The 20,147-nt window shown below is 37.6% G+C and overlaps 1 protein-coding gene across 13 annotated transcripts in view; it reads right to left on the minus strand.

The window, feature by feature from the left end:
- NRXN3 (neurexin 3) overlaps window positions 1-20,147 on the minus strand; it is a 1,686,195-nt gene that overhangs the window by 1,024,984 nt on the left and 641,064 nt on the right. For all 13 annotated transcript variants that reach the window (XM_055288598.2, XM_055288594.2, XM_055288597.2 and 10 more), the window contains 2 exons: window positions 16,260-16,463; window positions 9,701-9,727 (listed from right to left, as the gene is read on the minus strand). In XM_055288598.2, the coding sequence (XP_055144573.1) occupies window positions 9,701-9,727; window positions 16,260-16,463 (231 nt within the window). The remainder of the gene's footprint in view (window positions 1-9,700; window positions 9,728-16,259; window positions 16,464-20,147) is intronic.

The raw sequence follows: 20,147 nt of genomic DNA on the forward strand, positions 1-20,147 counted from the left end.
CTAATTTTCAAAATATAAACTGTGCCTGAAACTAATATGGTCTTAATTTGGTGTCCATGAGAAATTAGTTCCAGGACCCTTGTGAATATCAAAATTTGTAGATGCTTAAGTTCCTTATATAAAATGGTGTCCTGTAGTATGTGCATATAAACCATGTACATCCTCCTATACTCTAATGTCTAAATTACTTGTAATATTTAACACAATGTACATGCTATGCAAATAGCTGTTATATGTATTTTTATTTGTATTATTTTCTATTGTTATTTTTTTTATTGTTTTTGAAAATTATTTTCAATTTTTTTGTTAGTTGAATCTGCAGATGCAGAACCAGCAGTTATGGAGGACCAACTGCACTTACAGAATTTGTCACCTTGTATATCTGACTATAGCAATTAGACACATAAAATTGATTGGAGTACATAAAGAAATCTTGGAAAGGTAGAGGGAAAACAGAAACAGTATTTTTACTCAAAATTACAGTCCCTGAAATATCAGCCTTTTAAAGGGGAGCAGAAACACAGCTTGCGAGGCTCCAAGCAAGTGGTCAGATGAAGGAGGGCAAATCAAAACAAAAAAGGAAATCAGGAAAATCCCTAAGTAAACCAGCATTTAGGGCCTCATAATGAGAAATGCACACATATTGTGAAAAAAGACACCATTATGTTGAATTGAATGCTGAATTAGCCCTGAACAAAATCCACAAGAGACTCATCTGGATTTTAGAGATACATACATCTGAGGTCCAATTTCTTCAAGAAAAACAAGAAATGGAGGTGGGCAATGTGAAAGGGAAGAGTAGGGTGGGAGAAAGAAACTACTCAGTCTCTGAGAATTCCTCCTACATTTTCCTTGGAAATTTGCAGTATAAATTCCTAAAATGACACTCAGCTCTTGGAACTCTGCTTACTCTCAGTAAAAGTCCATGGAGTAAGTGAATGAGGAAGAACAAGGAAGAATGACAACATGTAATATTTACAGATACACGTTCATCTTCCTTCATGAAATTTTACTTACTTCCAACCGAAATATGGCCCAATCAGACTTCATGAAAATATTTATTTGTCAGAAATCTATTATTTTACAGAGAAAGTAATATATATTCTTTTAGATTATTAGGATAAGATGACAAATTCACTCCTTGGTTAATTTTCTTCCTTTCTGCATGACAACAAGACAAAACATTGTACTTTACAATTTTCAGGCTTGTACCTTGCATATTGATTCTTAACAATTTTGTATAAATAATAAATTAAGGTAGAGCAATGGATACAATTCATTACCCCATTCACTTACTTAGCAATTATTTACCAAGCATATACTATATCCAAGGTAGCTTCAAGTCATAAAAATCATACAGTGGCAGATATCAATGTAAAAATTTTAGGCTGTACTGGCATTAGATCTTTCTCTCTCTCACTCTTTCTGTGTGCAGGTGTGTGTATGCATATCTCCAAACTAGGTACACCAACTTTATATGATATATCTAAACCATGTACACTAATTTAACATAATACAGCAGTTCAAATTGTGATTGATAAACAGTTATATGAATCTATATACTGCCTCTCTTAACCTGATATTTAACCATATAAAATTTCTCCATTGGCTGGGTATTTTCCTATTTTTAAGATGTTCAGATACTTTTTTTAAAAAATTTAAGTTTCTTGTTTAATATTGGGTTTTTTTTGCTTTAGTAACAAAGTGTAGTCCAAATGACATGACCTTTTAGACTATACCTTTATAATCCAATAGATCATAATATTTAATATTTAAAACATTTTAACCAGTTATGAAACTTAAGATATTCCTACCATCTGTAGTAACTCAAGATAATTCTGGAAATTTCTTGCCTCAATTCCAAGTGGAAATTTCTTGCCTCAATTCCAAGTGTAAAGATGTTCAGATATTAAAAATTTATTCCTTTGTCTAGCAATCTTTCCTAGAATTCAGCAGCTCTATTAACTTTGTTTATATCCATATATCTTGCTATGGTTTGGATATGGTCCGTTCTCCCAAAACTCCTGTTGAAATTTGCTCCCCTCTGTGGTGGCAGTGCTTAGTGGGAGGCATTTGAGTCATGGGGTGAATCTCTCATAAATAGATTAATGCCCTCAGGCAGGGGTTAGTGACTTCTCTTTGTACATGGGAATAGATCAGTTACCTTCAGAGTGGGTTGTTAAAAAGAGTCTATATTCTTTGGTTTCTCTCTCTTGCTTCCTGTCTCACCATGGGATCTTTTTGCACACACCAGCTCCCCTTCTGTCTTCCTCCATGAGTGGAAGCAGCGTGAAGCCCTCGCCAAATGCAACTGCCCAATCTTGAACCTTTCAGCCACCAGAATCAAGAACCAAATAAACCTCTTATCTTTATAAATTACCTAGCCCCAAGTATTCTATTATAGCAACACCAAATGGACTAAGACATAACTTATGAGGGCTTGTGCTTTTAACTTAAGTTCTTTCTCTCCTCCTCTTTTGCTGTTTCCCCTGCTTCTTCCTTTGATGAGACAAAGCATACTCTCTTTTGGAAACCACTTATTTGTAAATTAATGCCTCAAGTTCACATCACATTTACTTTTTAATTTGGTGCTAGATCCCATTCCCTTTATTCTTTTGAAATTTCATATGAAACTTACAATTGAGGAAACTAAGAGTTGAAGTAACTTGTCAAAGACATGTAGCTCATTTGTGGCATAGACAAGTGTTGAATCCAGGCTATTTGGCTCCAGTGTCCTCCTTGCTCTTTGTAATTGCACTACATGCCTGTCTGTGCAGAGATCTCAACACAGATCAATAATAATATAGGAGCTAAATTACACAAAATTACTATAACATATTGCTACTTTTCTACAATATCCCCGTTTTTTAAAACAAGATTAACGTATGAAATGCTGCTATAGCAGATTGCTATTAAAAGATTTCTGATATAAGTGGTCACCAAAGTCATGAATGACAATGATCCCTATGTATATTTGAAGACGTAAAAGGAGGGAAGGAAAAGATTTATGGGAAATAAATATGTGACAGCAACATTGTGAAAAGCTATCTTAAGAAAATGAAAATACAGTTTGATAATATGATGTGTGTTACAAGAGTGAGGAGAAGCAAACACATATATTGCTGGTAGGAATACAACTTTGTAAAACCTCTTTGGAGTGCAGTTTGGTAATATATATCAATATTTATAAAGCACTTGTCTTTTGACTCAGCAATTCTTTTAGGAATTTATCCAATAGATCTTCTTATACATGTATGCATTAACTAATGAACAAAAGTATATACTTCTTACATTTTTAGTAGTAAAAAGCTGAGAAAAATTTAAATGTAGGGTGCTGATTTAATAAAATATAGCATCCCTCTAAAATGAAATGTTATGTGGCCATTAGAAGGAATAAAATAAACCTGTATATTCTTACATGGAATAGTCTTTAAGACATTTTAAGTGGAAAAATAAGTAAGATGTGGAAAAGCATGTTGGTATTTGTGTCAAGGAGGAGGAGCAGAAAGAAGACAAGGAGAAGAAAGAGGAGAAGAATGTGGGTATAATTATATGTTGTATACTCATAGGCTATCCCTGAAAGAAGATACAAAAATCCCTGATAAATTTGGTTGCCTTTGGGAAAAGGAGTTTGAGGAATATGATGAGTGGGAAGAATTTTTACTATTTTGCCTTTTGTTCCATGTATAATCTTATTAACTATTTTAAAATAAACCAATCTGAATTAATATTTATTAAGAAGTGTTTAATGTTACATGTTTAGGAAGCATCCCACTATCATACTAAAATCTGGCTGTTATTGATACATTAAATATTGTTACACCTGAAGTGTTCTATGTGTTACAAGAAATATAAGACATACCAAAAGAAGCAAAAATATGCGTTATGAAGAGAGGAACTCTGAAGTGTAATGCTTATAGCTTGCTTATAGTTTGACAGAGAATACATTATTATACATAAGCTCTTGCTTTTCCATCTCCGCTAAAATTCTAATAAGTGGTATCACCAGGTAAATGGCAACAGTAATGATTACTTGACTTTTAAAATGGATACCAAAGAGGGTTCTACAATTTCCTTTGAGAATGACTTTTAATAGTGAAGAAGTCAGCCCTCCTTATTGGTCTGAGGCAAGAATTTCTGAGTTAAAGTAAAGAGCTAAACAATTCGGCTCTGAGATTCTCAGATAAACCATTCATAAAGATGAAATAACATATTCTGGTACCATGGAAAGGAAAGACAGAGTAAAAGAAAGAGAAGAAAACCGTAAGTCCAGTATAATAAACTGCAGCTCACTAAACTATGCCTAAATTAAGCAACAACCACCCACATGCTGTTGACTTTTCCAAAGCACTGGAAATGGAGTCTGCTTAGAAACTTAAGGCAGAGAAGCTAAGGGAAAAGGCAAAAAAAAAAAAAAAAAAAAAGAAAGAGAGAGAGAGAGAAAGAAAGAAAGAAAGAAAAAGAGAGAGAGAGAAAGAAAAGAAAGAAAGCAAAGAAAAAGAAAGAAAAAGAAAGAGAAAGAAAAAGAAAGAAAGAAAGAAAGAAAGAAAGAAAGAAAGAAAGAAAGAAAGAAAGAAAGAAAGAAATTATCCAAGCAAGTCCAAGAAGAGAAATACTCAAACACTAGTAGCCTTGGGAGATAAAATTTGCAGATATCATATCCTTGTGATGTTATTTTCATATATCTCTGAGATTACTGTGCACCTTTATGATGAATCAAAGACATCAGCATATATAGACAATACACAAGATCATCAAAGCTATTCTCTGACACAAATAACTCTATTGTGGCATTTGAGTGTCTTAAGGTCAATGTATTTTTGTACAGCAATCTATTTCCTTTCTCCTCTGTGTCTAAGAAGAAAAAATAAACCTTGTCACAGATAAATTAGTGGGTCTTCAGGTTCAAAGTAATTAGTGAGAGAGACACTATTGCATATACCTAAATAATCAGGCATATACACAAACTCACAATTCCCATGCCACATATACACTCCATTTTAGAAAGATAATGAAGATGGCCACAACACAGAAGAATTAGTGTTTGAGAGGAAAGAGAAATAGAAAAAGAAAAAGTTGAAATTCATTAATATATGTTTACTATATTCATGCAAGCTATTTATATATTTAATTACTATTAGTTCTCTATATTCATTCATACTGCACATGGCTTGAAAGGGATAGAATAAATTAGTGGCTAGGAAATCACAGGGCAGAGGCACAATCTGACAAGGTCAAAGACAAAAAGTCATTTTCCATACTTTCACTTGCGCACTCATGACACCAACGAGAAGTTCATACCTGTTTTCAGAACTGCATGCCTCTTAGGTTACTGCCAGCCTTATGGAACTAGAGCCATAGGAACAGGTCATTTCCACCAGAAATTCTCCAGAAAACAGCCCTGGTTCTTTTTGTTTTTGTTTTTGTTTTTGAGATGGAGTCTCGCTCGGTCGCCAGGCTGGAGTGCAGTGGCACGACCCCAGCTCACTGCAACCTCCGCCTCCCAGGTTCAAGCAATTCTCCTGCCTCAGCCTCCCAAGTAGCTGGGACTACAGGTGCACACCACCACACCCGGCTAATTTTTGTATTTTTAGTAGAGATGAGGTTTCACCACGTTGGCCAGGATGGTCTTGATCTCTTGACCTCGTAATCTGCCTGTCTCGGCCTCCCAAAGTGCTGGGATTACAGGCGTGAGCCACCACATCAGGCCAGTTCTGTTTTCTTTAGTAGTGTTCCAGGTCACCCTGTAGTTCAATTCACCATAATGGCTGCCAACTCTGTTGTTCTTTTGCAATTTAAAAATAAATTCTAAGCTAGAACTATAGTTATTAAGTGTCTTTAAATACATTCCTGCCAGATGAATCAAATTCAGCAACAAACTTGATTCAACCAAAGACCTTGATTTGCACATTCTCTAATATATGTTTATTGATAGTAACTAGAGAGGAATTTATGGTGTGGTATTCTTGGAGGATTTGGAAACCAGGAGTAGTAGTATTTGTAATGAATAATAATGAATATATCATAGATACCATGAGGAAAGACAAAGTATTAAAAAAGAGAAGTTAAGAAAGGGAGAAAGAACAGCTGATTAGAAAATTGTTTTTGCTTCTTGGTAGGAAATACTTGGCATGGAACTGGGCCATAGTCTCTGACAAAAGGGCCAGGAAGTGAAGCCAAAAGGAAGAAGGCTAGAAAAAAAACTGCTTTTTTTCCCCTCAAGATCACCGTTCTCTCTCATGGCGCATTGTTTTCTCTTGATGCTGGAAGATCATCCTTCTTTTTCATGCTCTTGTCTCCATTAAAGAGTGTCACAGAATGCCTTGGAAATAGCCATTTCCCAGAACAAACAACATTTTATGGCAGATGAACAGGAAAAAAAAATAGCTGATGTCATTCAGTATTTTACCCAAGTGACATTTCAGAAGACAGGCATTCTAAAAAAGAATGACTGAAAAAGTTCACAAACTTATAATCCACCTTGATTTAAATTTAATTCAGTATTTCCCTTCAAGGGAAAAAAAAGAAGCTCTGTTTTGAAAATTAAGCAAGGTACCCTATGACTTCTGTTGAAATAACAGCAAGAGGTAAGGCTGAGGGAAAGCCTCCTCCCTCTCAAACCCAGGGTGTAAATACCCTCACAGTTGAAAATCAGATAAGAGTAAGGACTGACACACCTATTACGGAGACAATGTGAGATCCTGTAACAGGTCAAGCTATGAAATCTGACATGGAGTCAATAAGAAGAGGGGCTTAGAAGTTCGGATCACGTATACCCTTTTTCTCTCCAAATTTAATTGCATAGTCTTCTCAAACTTTTCCACTCAAATGCCAATAATACCAGAGATGAAATATAGAAGATTCACAATAAAAATGAAATGTCTTTGAATTCTTATGTTTTTTTCTTAAAGATTTATGCTTATTTGCATTCTTCTGCATATCAATTTGGTTTCAATTTAAACTTTTACTCCATATTAACAATTAAAATTAGCTTCAGAAAAAAATGAACTATATTTACTTTGTGACTCTACATAACCCTAGATACATGGTTACATTGTTTAGCTCTAAAGGTGTTAGATTAGTTTAAAAGACCCATGTGTATTTGTTTTTTCTAGTCAAACACCGTTCAACCATTGAGCACTGTATTATTTCTCTGACATTAAATTTCCAACAAAATTAATGTTCTTAGTACATTAAAGGTTTATGGCGAGAATCTCAAAAATAATTTCCAAAATCTAATCTTGATTCTTTATGTAAGTATTGAATTGAAATCAGTTATATCCTTTCTATATTTTGTGATCAAAGCTGGGAATATAATGTTGCTGACATACTTTCCTCTTAATGCTGTTTTTGGTGGATGTAAATAGAAAATATTTTATCAGATTAAAAAAACCTGCTGTCATCTGTGTCACTGTCTTCCCAATAGAGATAATCCTGGAAGTTATCTTATGATGACTTTTTGTGGCTGATCATGTGGAATATATGAGATTGACTTCATGAGAAAGCGTGGATAGAGCAGCAAAAGCAAATCCTGATATCCTGATTAAATAACTGCCTCAGTTCCCTGTTCTCCAAATAAGTCTCTGAAGCTAGAAGATGCTAGACGTAGCTTCGGATACGAGGCTTTCCACATTCATGCTGGGTTTCCACCTTATTTCCTTCTGAAAACCAATGCAAAAGGAAAGAGAAAATATTTCCATAGAAATGCTATTAAAATTTTTTAAAGAAGCAAGATACAAATGACTATATACCAATTTGTCTAATTCCATTTAAATAAAATGTCCAAAAAAGGCATATTTATTGGAACAAAGCACACCAATAGTTACCTAGGACCATGGGTAGGAGCAGGGATTAGCTACAAATGAGCAGAAAAGAAATCTTGGGGATGATGGAAATGTTCTAAAATGTGATTGTGGTGATATGTGGACAACTCTATAAGTTTAATTATAGTCCTTGAACTGTAGGTTTATGATGGGCAAATGTAGTGGTATGAAAATTTTTTCTCAATAAAGCTGCTTAAAAAAACAAACAAACCAAAAAAACAGGAACAGAAAACTCCAGGCTTTGGAGAGAAAGGATGTTTCAATTAGGCTTTTAATGATCTAAATATCATGACAAATTTCTGGCTAATTAGAAATATTTAAACACAGAAAATAGGCCATTGCTTAAAATAACTGTAAGTGATGCCAAGACAAGGATAAAGCACTCTATTTAGTAAGCAGTTGCTTATATCAATATTTTAAATCTCTTCTTTTTGTGGTAACTTAGATGGAACATTTGCCCCCCAAAAAGTAGAATTGGGCTTTATTAGTTTGTCATGCCTATAATATATCTTCTACCAAGAAAGAAGTTTAAACTAGTACCTATAAAAGACTTACTAGGATGGAATCAAAAAGTAAACCAAATGTAAAAGTTGGATTTTTCCTTTTTGTTCCTACAGAAAGACCCTAGTGAGGAAAGGATTTAAAAAATGATGAGATACTATGGAGAATTACATGTGCTAGATATCAACTAATCCAGTTTTTCTTCTCCTGGGTGCACTAGCCGACTAAATTTCCCAGCTTCCTTTGCATGTAGGAAGGACTCATGTCTAGCAAACCAAATATGGACAGAAGCGATGTTTGTTACTTCCAGGCAAGGCAATAAAACCTACTGCACAACCACCCAAGCTCTCGCTCTCTCTCTTCCCTACAAATACAGCCAGAAGTAAAGAACTCCGAGGTGGTGGACCCACCTCATGGAAGGATCCTAGATCCCTGAATTACCTATTTGAAGAGAGCTGTCTGGGAAAACTGATCAATTAGCATTGGACTTTGACTGAACAAGAAATGAACCCTTCTTTTGTTGAGCCATTATAATGTTGGGGTTGCTTGTTACAGTAGTTAGTATTAATAAGCCTAATATAATATGCTATAGTACTCAAAGCATATTTCTTCCTTTTTTCCTTTCATCATCTAGGCCTATTCATTCTCTTGTGCCTATTCTTCCTATTTATCTTCATATTCCCCTTCTATGTTGACTCAAGTTAATGTTTACTGCTAAGGAAGAGGAAGAAATACATGAGTAGTTTTCATCCTGTGCCTTGTTAGGACCCTTCTTCAAGAACGAGGGTATCTGAATGGGATAAGGTGAAAATAATACTGCAGTTCTTCCTTTTGCAGAGACTGAGTGTGTCTCAAGTCTTTGGTTAAAGTGTTGCCTTATCACCAATAGCAGTGATCTGCCCACCCTGCTAGAAGTTCCCAACAGAGATAAATACCAGGAAAGAAATGTCAGACTTGGCAGCCACCTGTGGGTCAAGAACTGTGCTTTTATTTTCTAAACTGTTTGGTAGTGGAGAAGTGCATGCTGGTTGCCCTAAAGCTTTTTGTTCACTCTCAGAGTTACCTCCCAAAAACAATAAATTATCATTTCAACTTGATTTTTCATTATTTCATTATTTATGTACCCTTGCCTTCTTTTCTTCATATAGAGCAAATGCAAGGAAAGTAAAGAGGACCTGCCCTCACTTCAGAAACCACACCCCAAACCACACTCAGCCCTTCACCCTCACCCAGCCCCCCATCTTCTTAGCCCCAGATCCCAACTCCATTGTTAAAAGAAAAAATAATTCAAATAAAAAACAGCTCATAAAACAGTAAACAAAATAAAGTCAGTTTTTTTTTTTAAAGTACAAAATGAAACTTGAGGGAAAACTTACTGGAGTTACAGTTTATCCTGATACAGTCTAGATGGGGAAAAATAAATGAAAGATGAAATTGCATCCTTCAAGGTAACAGCTGCAGACATCCAAAAACAATCAGTCCACCCTTCCGGGGACAGACACACGTAAGAAATGTGGCCATTTTATATATATACAGTATGTACAAGTTTAAGGGTGGGTGTATATGTACAGTATATTATTTAGTAAAGTTGGATACATATATATATACACACACACACATATATATACACATATGTATAGAGATATATACTGGTATACATATATATCCACAGTAGACACCAAGCATGTTTTTTTTTTTTTTTCAAAAAAAGCTATTCATTTATATAAAGTATTTCAAATCTGGACTTTGAAATATTAATTTTGTTAAACTTGGAAAAAGAGGCAATAATTCCCCCACCAAATGCAGGTTATATTCTATTTTCCTCTATAATTTATTTCCTTAAAATTCGTTTTTAAAGTAGCATTAACACAATTTTTGTATTAGTATTCCAAAGATATATCACCAGTCTGACTGATTGTATCATTTTAAAACCATGAAGTTTCTCAGTGAAGTATTTAACCCTTTCTCTTTTTCTAAAAACAAACTCCCTCCACCCTCTCCTTAGGTTGGGCCCCAAATGCTATAGAAATTTGGGTAGGCAGACTTGCCGTCTTCCTTAATGGTAAGGAAAGGGTTAACACCACCTGGTCATTTCCTGTCATAAAATGGCCACTTGCAAACAGCTAACCGCACAAACACCCATCCCAGATTTTAGAGAGGTGGGGTCGGGTGTAGGGTCAAAGGAGTTGTACGATGTTATCACAATGAATTGGGTTCTCTGATTGCTAGTGATTCAAAGGCTCCCAGATCAACCCCCCCCCCCCGCGCAGCCCATCTCTGTCTTCCTGCCTGAATACGCAGACTGAATCAAGTGCCCACAGCATTCAGGGAGAAGGCAAGACAGGCACGTGTGGAGGAGGTCTCAGCACCTTTGACATCTTGAGTATTTCACTCTGTGATTCTGCATCTTGAGGAGAGAAAATTTCTTGGTTTTGGTTTCACTTTTTTAAATGGGAAAGGGAGGGAAGAAAAGAGTGACCAACTGACCAGAGCCAGTAATCAGACAAGGTATTCTGTGCCAGAGATCAGCATATCTATCATTGTATTAATCTCTGCTTGGGAGTCATGGACACACAACATAGAAGTCCTCGAGTAGAATCAGTGGGCGTAATAGGGGACTGGGCAGAAAAAGTCAGAGAAAGGTCTCAGGTTAGTTGTTACCAAGCTGCCCGGTTCAGCCTAAGGTTGGTTTATCATGGTGGAAATTCCAATAAGGATTTGTTTACCGTTATGTACTAAGAGGTAGAAGCGAAATGATTTTTTTTTTTTTAAAAAAAGGAAGAAAGGTAGAGGGGAAAATATAGTCACAAAGTACTCTTCTTCTGCTTCAGGTTGACCCAGTAGTTTTTAGCGGACTTGTCAAGGATGATGCCACCATTTGAATTCCCCGAAGTGAAAGATTTTAAAGGAGCAAGAATAAAGGGGAGAATGAAGCTACGTGAAATCTGGAGAGGAGCGATTTATAGCACCCAGTTATTCTAAGGAAGGAGGCAGAATGCTTATTTGTTCCCGAGGAGAACATCTCTTGAGAAAAATCTGGGTTTGGTTTCGTGCGGTTAGGTTTGTCATGTGTCGTCAACCGCAACAGAAAAGTGGGAGCAAACAGCCCTGGAGCAACCGGTACGATCACCAGACAGAGGAGGCCACGCCCCTGGTGAGGACTGGAAGGAGGGAGGGCAGGGAGGGAGGAAGAGGTGATGGCTTCAGCTACTGACTGCACCTACCACCACCCAAAGCTGGAGAAATGTCCCTTCCTGACATATTAAAGAGAGAGAGGAAACTGGTGTATGGGCACGCTTATGAGAGAGGAAGAGTGAGCCTAAAGCAACAAACCCAAGGACTGCAAACAATAAGTGGGTTTTGTCTTCGGCTTCTGCGTAGCTGAGGATTTTATTATTAGACAAGAAGCTGGCCTAGTGAGAGGTGGTGGCTTGGGCTCATCTTTCTGGATCACCCAAATGATTTCATGTAAAGTGGATGGGCTCTTTAAACCAATGTAAGAGCTTGGCGCTTTCAAGATGGCAGACAGTTTGTTTACTTTACATCAATATGTGAAGAACTACTTTGTTATTTTACCTGAAGAACAAGTGGTTTGAGAAGGAAAATCTATCCCAGAGCCTTCTTGATAGGCTCTAAGGGGGTGTTCTTGTTACTGAATGTGTATGTATATATGTATACATATGTGTGTGTGTGCATGTGTATATAGACACACACACATACACATTTATATATGTGGGTTTTTTTTAAATAAAAAACACGAGTCAAAGAACTGAGTTGGGAAGGCAATTTCCGTTAAATCTACATTTGGTAGCAGCCAGATTTTTGCTTGAAAAAAGTCTGCCTAAGTCTTGGCATATCTTTTGATGTGTATGTGTTCATATATCTGTGTGTTGCCTGTTTTAATTTTGTTTTGTTTTAAATCATGGTAAATGATAGAAAGTTTTTCCTTTTTTTTTTTTTTTTTTCTGGGGACAGAATCTCACTCTATTGCCTAGGCTTGAGTGCAAGCCTAGGTGAGATCTCGGCTCACTGCAACCTCCACCTCCTGTGTTCAAGCGGTTCTCCTGCCTCAGCCTCCCGAGCAGCTGGGATCACAGGCGTGCACCACCATGCCCAGGTAATTTTTGTATTTTAGTAGAGATGAGGTTTCATCATGTTGGCCAGGCTGGTCTCCTGACCTCGTGATGGGCCGACTCGGCCTCCCAAAGTGCTGGGATTACAGGCATAAGTGTCTGTAATTACAGATTAAGGCGCCTGGCCAAGAAAGCTTTTCTCATTGTTGAGCTTTGGGTCGAGCATGGAAGAGATAAATGTTTCTAAGAGCTGTGTGTCTTCATTAATGTGTATGGTAAACAGTAGTAGCAAGTCCACATTTCCAGAGAGAGAACATCTGGAGAATTCAAATGCAATTAACCAAACTACATGCCACTCCCTCGGAGTCTGCCATTGAAGAAGGGCTCCTGGCACTCTGCTAAAGATCTTTTAAAGGTTTTGTCCATATCAACTGTCTTTTCTCTAGTGCAGCTCAATTCAAACTGGGCACTGAGGAAAATGGAGATTCTCTGTGTGTGTGTTTCAAAGGTGACCATCATAAAAACTATTGGAAGCCATTAAGACTGACACATCTTTGACCCACAGTGCTGATCTGTGAAGGGAACAAATAACGCAGGCTGATATAGCAGTTTAGAGACATGGGTTCTAGTTCCAGCTCTGTCTCCAACTTTTTATGTAAGCTTTGAAAAGTAATATATTTCTGTCTGTGCTACACATCTGTAAAAGTAAGCATAAAAACACTTGCTTGATTTATCTCACAAAATTATCATGAGATCATCATTAATCTCATGAGATCCATGAGATCATCATTAATCTCATGAGATCCATGAGATCATCATTAATCTCATGAGATCCATGAGATCATGAGATTAAAATACGGTCTTTTAAATCTTTAAATATGCTGTAATAATAAAATGTTATAGCTTATAATTCTAAAGGATCAAAATATGGTTGATCAATAGTCAACCTCTCAACTTTTTAAAAGTTGTGCTGAGTTACAGGATATTTCTCATACCCGTTAGCACCACATATGGCTGCCTGCAGAAGATAAAGCCATTGGAAAACCCTACTCTTCTTGACATTTGGAAGATATGTTACATCAGAGAAATATATACTAGGGTTTTATATCATGAATGCATATGTGTGATCAATTTGAAATAAACTAAAATATTGTTAGTGCAAGGGCTAGAAAAAAGACACAACTTGAATAGAGTGAGGGAGCAAAGTGATCATTTGAAATTAATTTTGGTGGAACGCATGTGAAAACAAATTCTACTTGGATACATTTTCTTCTATAATTGAGAAAAATGAAAAACAAATTCATGGCAAAGAGAAAGAAAATATTTACAAAGGGGTATATTTTGGGGAGGGACGGAAGGAAAACCTTTAAACAAGGCATGGATATGAAGAGCTGCATTTACACAAGCATAAGAGTTTAAGTTCAGTTTTCCATGTCAGGTTGGAAAGAAAGTTAAATAAATTCAAACCAGTAATTATGATCAACCGATCCTTTGTTGTAAAAAAATTAACTATGGCTTCTGGACAAGCACAGTGCTCTCTACAGAGAGGCTACCTCTCTTTTGCCTGAGATGGTTCAACTCAGCAGGAGCTAGATTGAAATTGCAACAAAAGAAGCCAAAGTGGGGGAAAAAAAAGCGAAGTCTGTTGGAAAAGCACATCTCTCAGACTTTGACTAGAGTTTAAAACACAAAAATAATGCTTCTACAAATGCATGTGGGATGTATGACCAACTAAAGGTGTATGTGTGTGTGTGTGTGTGAGAATGAGAATCTGTACACTTATTTCCTTATTTCTTATACACTTTTATTTCTACCCCCACTGACCCCAGTTTTTCCTTCTAAGATGTGAGACCTGTCAAAGTTGACGCTCTAATCTTTACTAAACAACATCTAATGGGGAAAAAAAAAAAAGTCTGTTTAATGACACTGTGTACACTCCCTCAGGATCCCGTGGGGCTGAATCATTCTCTTATGTTTGTCTCTCTCTGACTTTGAAGTAGATCCAGAGATAAAAATTGTCTTCATCATCTTTTTCAGTGAGCTAGTTATGGGTTTGTATTTGGTTCTGGTTTTTTATTTTTTCTGTTGTTTTTTTCTGAGAAGGAGATAATCAGCTGCTGGCTGTTGGTTTTAGGTAACACACTCTTATATTGATTTAAGTTGGGGAGGATGGTGCAGGGATGGAAGGTAGTAGGGTCAGGGGTATGCCAGTCTCTGTAGGCTGCTCAGTACGCTCTGTTCTCAAGGCTGTTTGCTATGCGGGCCGCAGGCTTTGGGCCTTTGAAGGGTTGAATACCATCTTTTGATTTACCATGGTTGATGGTGGGGAGGATTGGAAACTCAGGAACACACGGCACACAAAAAGATCCAGCAAAAGAAAAAAATATAACCTAAAATGACCAAACACACACATACACAAACAAAAGAAAAACCAAGAGACACACTGACAACAGAAATCAAATGAAGTTGCACAAGAAAAAGGGCACAGTATTGTAAACACTGCAAACTAGAAGAAAAACAAAAGACATAACTAAAGAAGTCACTGCTCAAAACAGTCCTTTGTGTCCCAGAGATTTTAGGTTTATGGTGTAGGCATTTTCCAAGTGTGTCCAGTTGACCTGACAGCAGATAAGATTGGTATGGATTCAAAAACCCCACCTTCCCACCAGGACATCTGGGCCTACATATGATCTTGCATCTGGTACATTTGTTCATCATTTTTTCTCCATGGCTCTGACAAACCATTTCACTGAAATCTTTATAAGATATCACTATATCCAAACATATTCTACGTACCCAAATAAATTCACTAGCTTAGAAAGTTTGGACCCAGCTATCTCACTAATCTTATCAATGCTGGGTATTGACTTTCTGCTGATTAGAAACAGCAGAAATGGAGGGTTTGTTTTTTCCTTGCCAGAAACCAACAGGACCCCAATCTCTATAGAATATCAATTAGAATTCAGTAAAGGTCAATAGCAGAAGAGAATATGAGGCCATAAAAAGGAAAATTTCCAAAGATTCTGTTATAGGTAATTACAATGAAAGAGAAAATCCTATTCTAATAAAGCCACAAATTTGAAGTCATAATTTTTCAACTCTGAGGTAAAATAGATATGTATTATATGAGAAGAAGAGACTTATTAGTGAGTGATAGTACGAGGTAACAATCTTTGCACAAGGGGATGCTGAGTGATGGTTAAGAATGTCAAGAAGAAAAATGGGTATACGTATCAGGAGACACATTTTCCTTCCACGTGTCACAGGCTCTCAACTTAGGGAATTATTTTCCAAGGGAACAACAATCTACTTGTCCTCCCTCTAGGAGAAAGTCAAAGGAGATATCAGTGTCATCAAGGCCACCAGAATTCTCCATTTGAATAGTAACTGTGTAGCTAGAAACAATGTACTTCTCACCCTACCCACATAGTTTAATTTCCTACAACCCCACCGTCAACATTTTGCCTCCACTTCCTGCCCTGTCCCTGCCCTCAGCTTTGACTGTTTTGAGTGGTGACTGAGGAGCTGGACTTATGGGAATATGATTGATCAAAAGATGGACCAAAGTAGCGTGTTTTACACAAAGCTAAACGATTCCAAAAAACCAAGAAAGGAAACTTAGAAAACAAATAATCTAGTAAAGAAATCACCACTGTCAGAAACCAGAAATTGACATCAAAACCTCATGCAGAAACAAGGAGAAGGTGATTGTTGCTGTTGGGTTTTATCCTGGGTCTATTAAACAAGAGGTGAGCAGCTAACTTTCAAGAAACAAACAAAGAATTCAATCAAACCAATGAAAATCAGAAAAGAAAGGGAAGACAAGCCCAAACGGAGTGGCAGAGGGTACTTCATACGATACCTAAGTTAACCATGAGCTTGACACGCCCCCCATCCAGCTCCAGACGCAGGGTGTCAGCAGAGTCCCTGGAGGTCGTAGCTACCAGCAGCCCAAAAGCTCGCTGGGACATGAAGCGGAAGGACACATCCTCTGCCTCAGTATGCATGACCATGGGCATGATGATCTTCATGTACATGCTACCATCATAGCTCAGGATGGATGCCTCTGCCAAAGAAGAATGGAGAAGATCGTTAGGATGACGGATGTTACAGTTGCCAAATACCCCTTTGCTTTCAGGCTAAGCAGAGCAGAGAGGGTGCCAGATTTGTAGCCTAGTGACTTGTGTTTGATGAACCCTTGTTGTTGCCCCTTTTTTATCTGTGTGACCCTGGGCAGACCACTTAAACTCTGAGGCTCTATTTCTTCATTTGTAAGGGGATTATGATGACACTGGTACCTGCCCTACCAGGCTCATAGACCTGGGAAGGGTACCAAATTAAATAATGGATATGAAGATATTTTGAAAAAGTCAAAACGCCCCCACAAATAGTATTGTTTGCAATTCTGCATGCAATAGATAAAACACAAGTACATAAAACAAAACTTAGAATCCCTGTATTTCATGAAGAATAGGAGAAGAGAAGCAGTTTATAACCACCAGAGAAGACAAATCAATATTTACCGGAGAGCTTTTAAAGGAAGGAAAAAGTAGCACCATGGTCTGGCATCATAACATCCCCAGTGTCCAGCCATTGTAAAAGTTTGGCCCATTCAAAAAATATCTGATGGAGGCAGAGTTAGAACAATAACATAAAGCTAATGACACCCTTGAAAAACTCATTTTACTTTTACTCAAATTGGGAAAGAGGAAAACTGACTTATTTTCATTTTTTATTTTTTTGAGACAGTCTCACTCTGTTGCATAGGCTGGAGTGCAGCAGCGTGATCTTGGCTCACTGCAGCCTCTGCCTCCCTGGTTCAAGCAATTCTCCTGCCTCAGCCTACCGAGTAGCTGGGATTACAGGCGCATGCCACCATGCCCAGCTGATTTTTAGATATTTTGTAGAGATGGGGTTTTGCCATGTTGGCCAGGCTGGTCTTGAACGCCTGACCTCAAACAGTCCACCCACCTTGGCCTCCCAAAGGGCTGGGATTACAGATGTGAGCCCACTGCGCCTGGCTGAAAACTCACTTTTATTTGATACCTTCCTCAGTCTAAGGTTACTGACCATTTGTTACCTCAATTAACACTATAGTGTGATTCTATTATTCCTACTTTCAGACAAGAAAACCAAGACTTTTTATTATTATTATTATTATACTTTAAGTTTTAGGGTACATGTGCACAACGTGCAGGTTAGTTACATATGTATACATGTGCCACGTTGGTGTGCTGCACCCATTAACTCATCATTTAACATTAGGTATATCTCCTAATGCTATTCCTCCCCCCTCCCCCCACCCCACAACAGGCCCCGGTGTGTGATGTTCCCCTTCCTGTGTCCATGTGTTCTCAGTGTTCAATTCCCACCTATGAATGAGAACATGCGGTGTTTGGGAAAACCAAGACTCTTAAAGGGGTATGTTATTATCCCAAAGTCACACAGCCTCCCTGGATTTGACTCAGTATATCTGATACCAAGTCCAGGGACTGTTTTGAAACACTATGATGTGCAACATGTGAATTTGTTTAAACATTCACTAGGCAAATAATTTTAGAAAACACAGGAAGACAATATCACTCACATTCCTAGGAAGCAAACCAGTCATTGGGTTCAGTATCTGTCACTGAGTAGGTCTTTACTAAATATTTGCTGTTGTCAAATATTTGCTACCTACATGCACTATGGAGAATACAAAGGTGAAACAGACAAGGTCCCTGTTCTAAAGGGAGATACAGAATGCACAAGTAACTGTACTGGAACATACAAGTGGTTAAATGACACAGGAAATAAATACAAAGCAAGTAACATTCAGAGGAGGGAAGCTGAAGGATGAAAGCAATTAAGGTAGATGGGATAGAGTCTGTGCTGGTCTTGGTAGATGGGTAGGGATTGTAATGAAAGAAGCAATGGCATCATATTGAACAGGTAGATCAGGTAGTATCTCTATAGACATAAAGGAAAGAAAGAAGGAGGATGCTCAGATTAGAACAAACTATGCAATTTAACAGAAACATCTGATGTGGTTTGGTTCTGTGTCCCCACCCAAATCTCATCTCAAATTGTAATTTTCACAATCCCCATGTGTCAAAGGAGAGGCCTAGTGGGAGATGATTGGATTGTGGGGGTGGTTCCCCCATGCTGTTCTCATGAGTTCTCACAGTATCTGATGGTTTTGTAAGTGTTTGACAGTTCCTCCCTTCACATGCTCTTTTCTCTCCTGCCACCCTGTGAAAAAGATGCCAGCTTCCCTTTCCATCACGATTGTAAGTTTCCTGAGGCCTCCCAAGCCATGCAGAACTGTGAGTCAATTAAACTTCTTTCCTTTATAAATTACCAGTCTCATGTATTTCTTTTCTTTTTCTTCTTTTGAGATGGAGTCTCACTCTGTCATCAAGGCTGGAGTGCAGTGGCGTGATCTCGGCTCACTGCAAGCTCCGCTTCCCGGGTTCATGCCATTCTCTTTCTTCAGCCTCCCAAGTAGCTGGGACTACAGGTGCCTGCCACCATGCCTGGCTAATTTTTTTGTATTTTTAGTAGAGACAGGGTTTCACCGTGTTAGCCAGGATGGCCTCAATCTCATGACCTCTTGATCCACCCTCCTTGGCCTCCCAAAGTGCCGGTATTACAGGCATGAACCACTGTGCCCGGCCTCATGTATTTCTTTACAGCAGTGTGAAAACAGGCTAAAACAGCATCAGACACATATTTTTAAAAACGGTTATCATGTAAGGTAGTTTGAGACCAGAATAAAATCAAAGGACTTGGGTATCTACTAAAAAGTAAATGGTTTTAGATTATGAGATACTATGATATATTCTTCTGTGCTTATTGATTGCCAGGCACTATTCTAGGTGATAGACATAACAGTGAACAAAAGACAAAAACACCCCTACCCTCATATCCAGAAAGAATTGAAACAGGGAGAAACAAGAGTCAGGCAGACCACAACGAAGGGTCCCAAAATACTCTGTGTTGTTATCATACCCCTACCCTGTTTAGATACCACACAAAAAATGAAAAGTAATATAAATGCACTTATGATGTTCCTGAAAATCAGCCATCTCCCAGGTAAAACTCATGACATGCTAATAGCTGCACATTACGATTTGCAAACTGTAAAGGGATTACAGATAAAAGTGTGACAGTTGCAAACACCATTACAATAAGACATATTATGAAGATCTCTTCTTAGATTGGAAACAATCGAAATTTAACACATGATCCAGATGTGAAGCAAAATGAAACAAATCTTTTACCTAAATCAAAAGAAGATCAATAATGATACCTAAAATTGAGCATTTACTATTTGCCTGATGCTTTCTAAGACTTTATATGCATTAAGAAGTCATTTAATCTTCAAGAACACCATGAAGACATTATTATCGCATTTTCTAGATATCAAGTAACGTGGCTAATAAATGGCAGAGCTGGGAGTTGCATGCAGGCAGTCTGACTCTCCCAGCTGTATACTTAACAGTCCTGCCAAATTGTCATAGAGCTATGCCTGGATCACACCCGTACTTCCAAGCACCAAAGCACATCCATAACGCTTCATGATAGAAGTTCTTGTGTTTGTATGTGCATGCATATACAAACAAGCCATTCATTAAAGTTATATATTATAAATACACAAAATTTTTATTTCTTCTATTCAGATTGCATAATCTCTATTGTTCTATTTTCAAGTTTGATTATTGATACGATTTGGCTGTGTCCCCGCCCAAACCTCATCTTGAATTGTAGT

Source organism: Symphalangus syndactylus, chromosome 8 (assembly GCF_028878055.3).
Source record: "Symphalangus syndactylus isolate Jambi chromosome 8, NHGRI_mSymSyn1-v2.1_pri, whole genome shotgun sequence".
NCBI lineage: Eukaryota > Metazoa > Chordata > Mammalia > Primates > Hylobatidae > Symphalangus > Symphalangus syndactylus.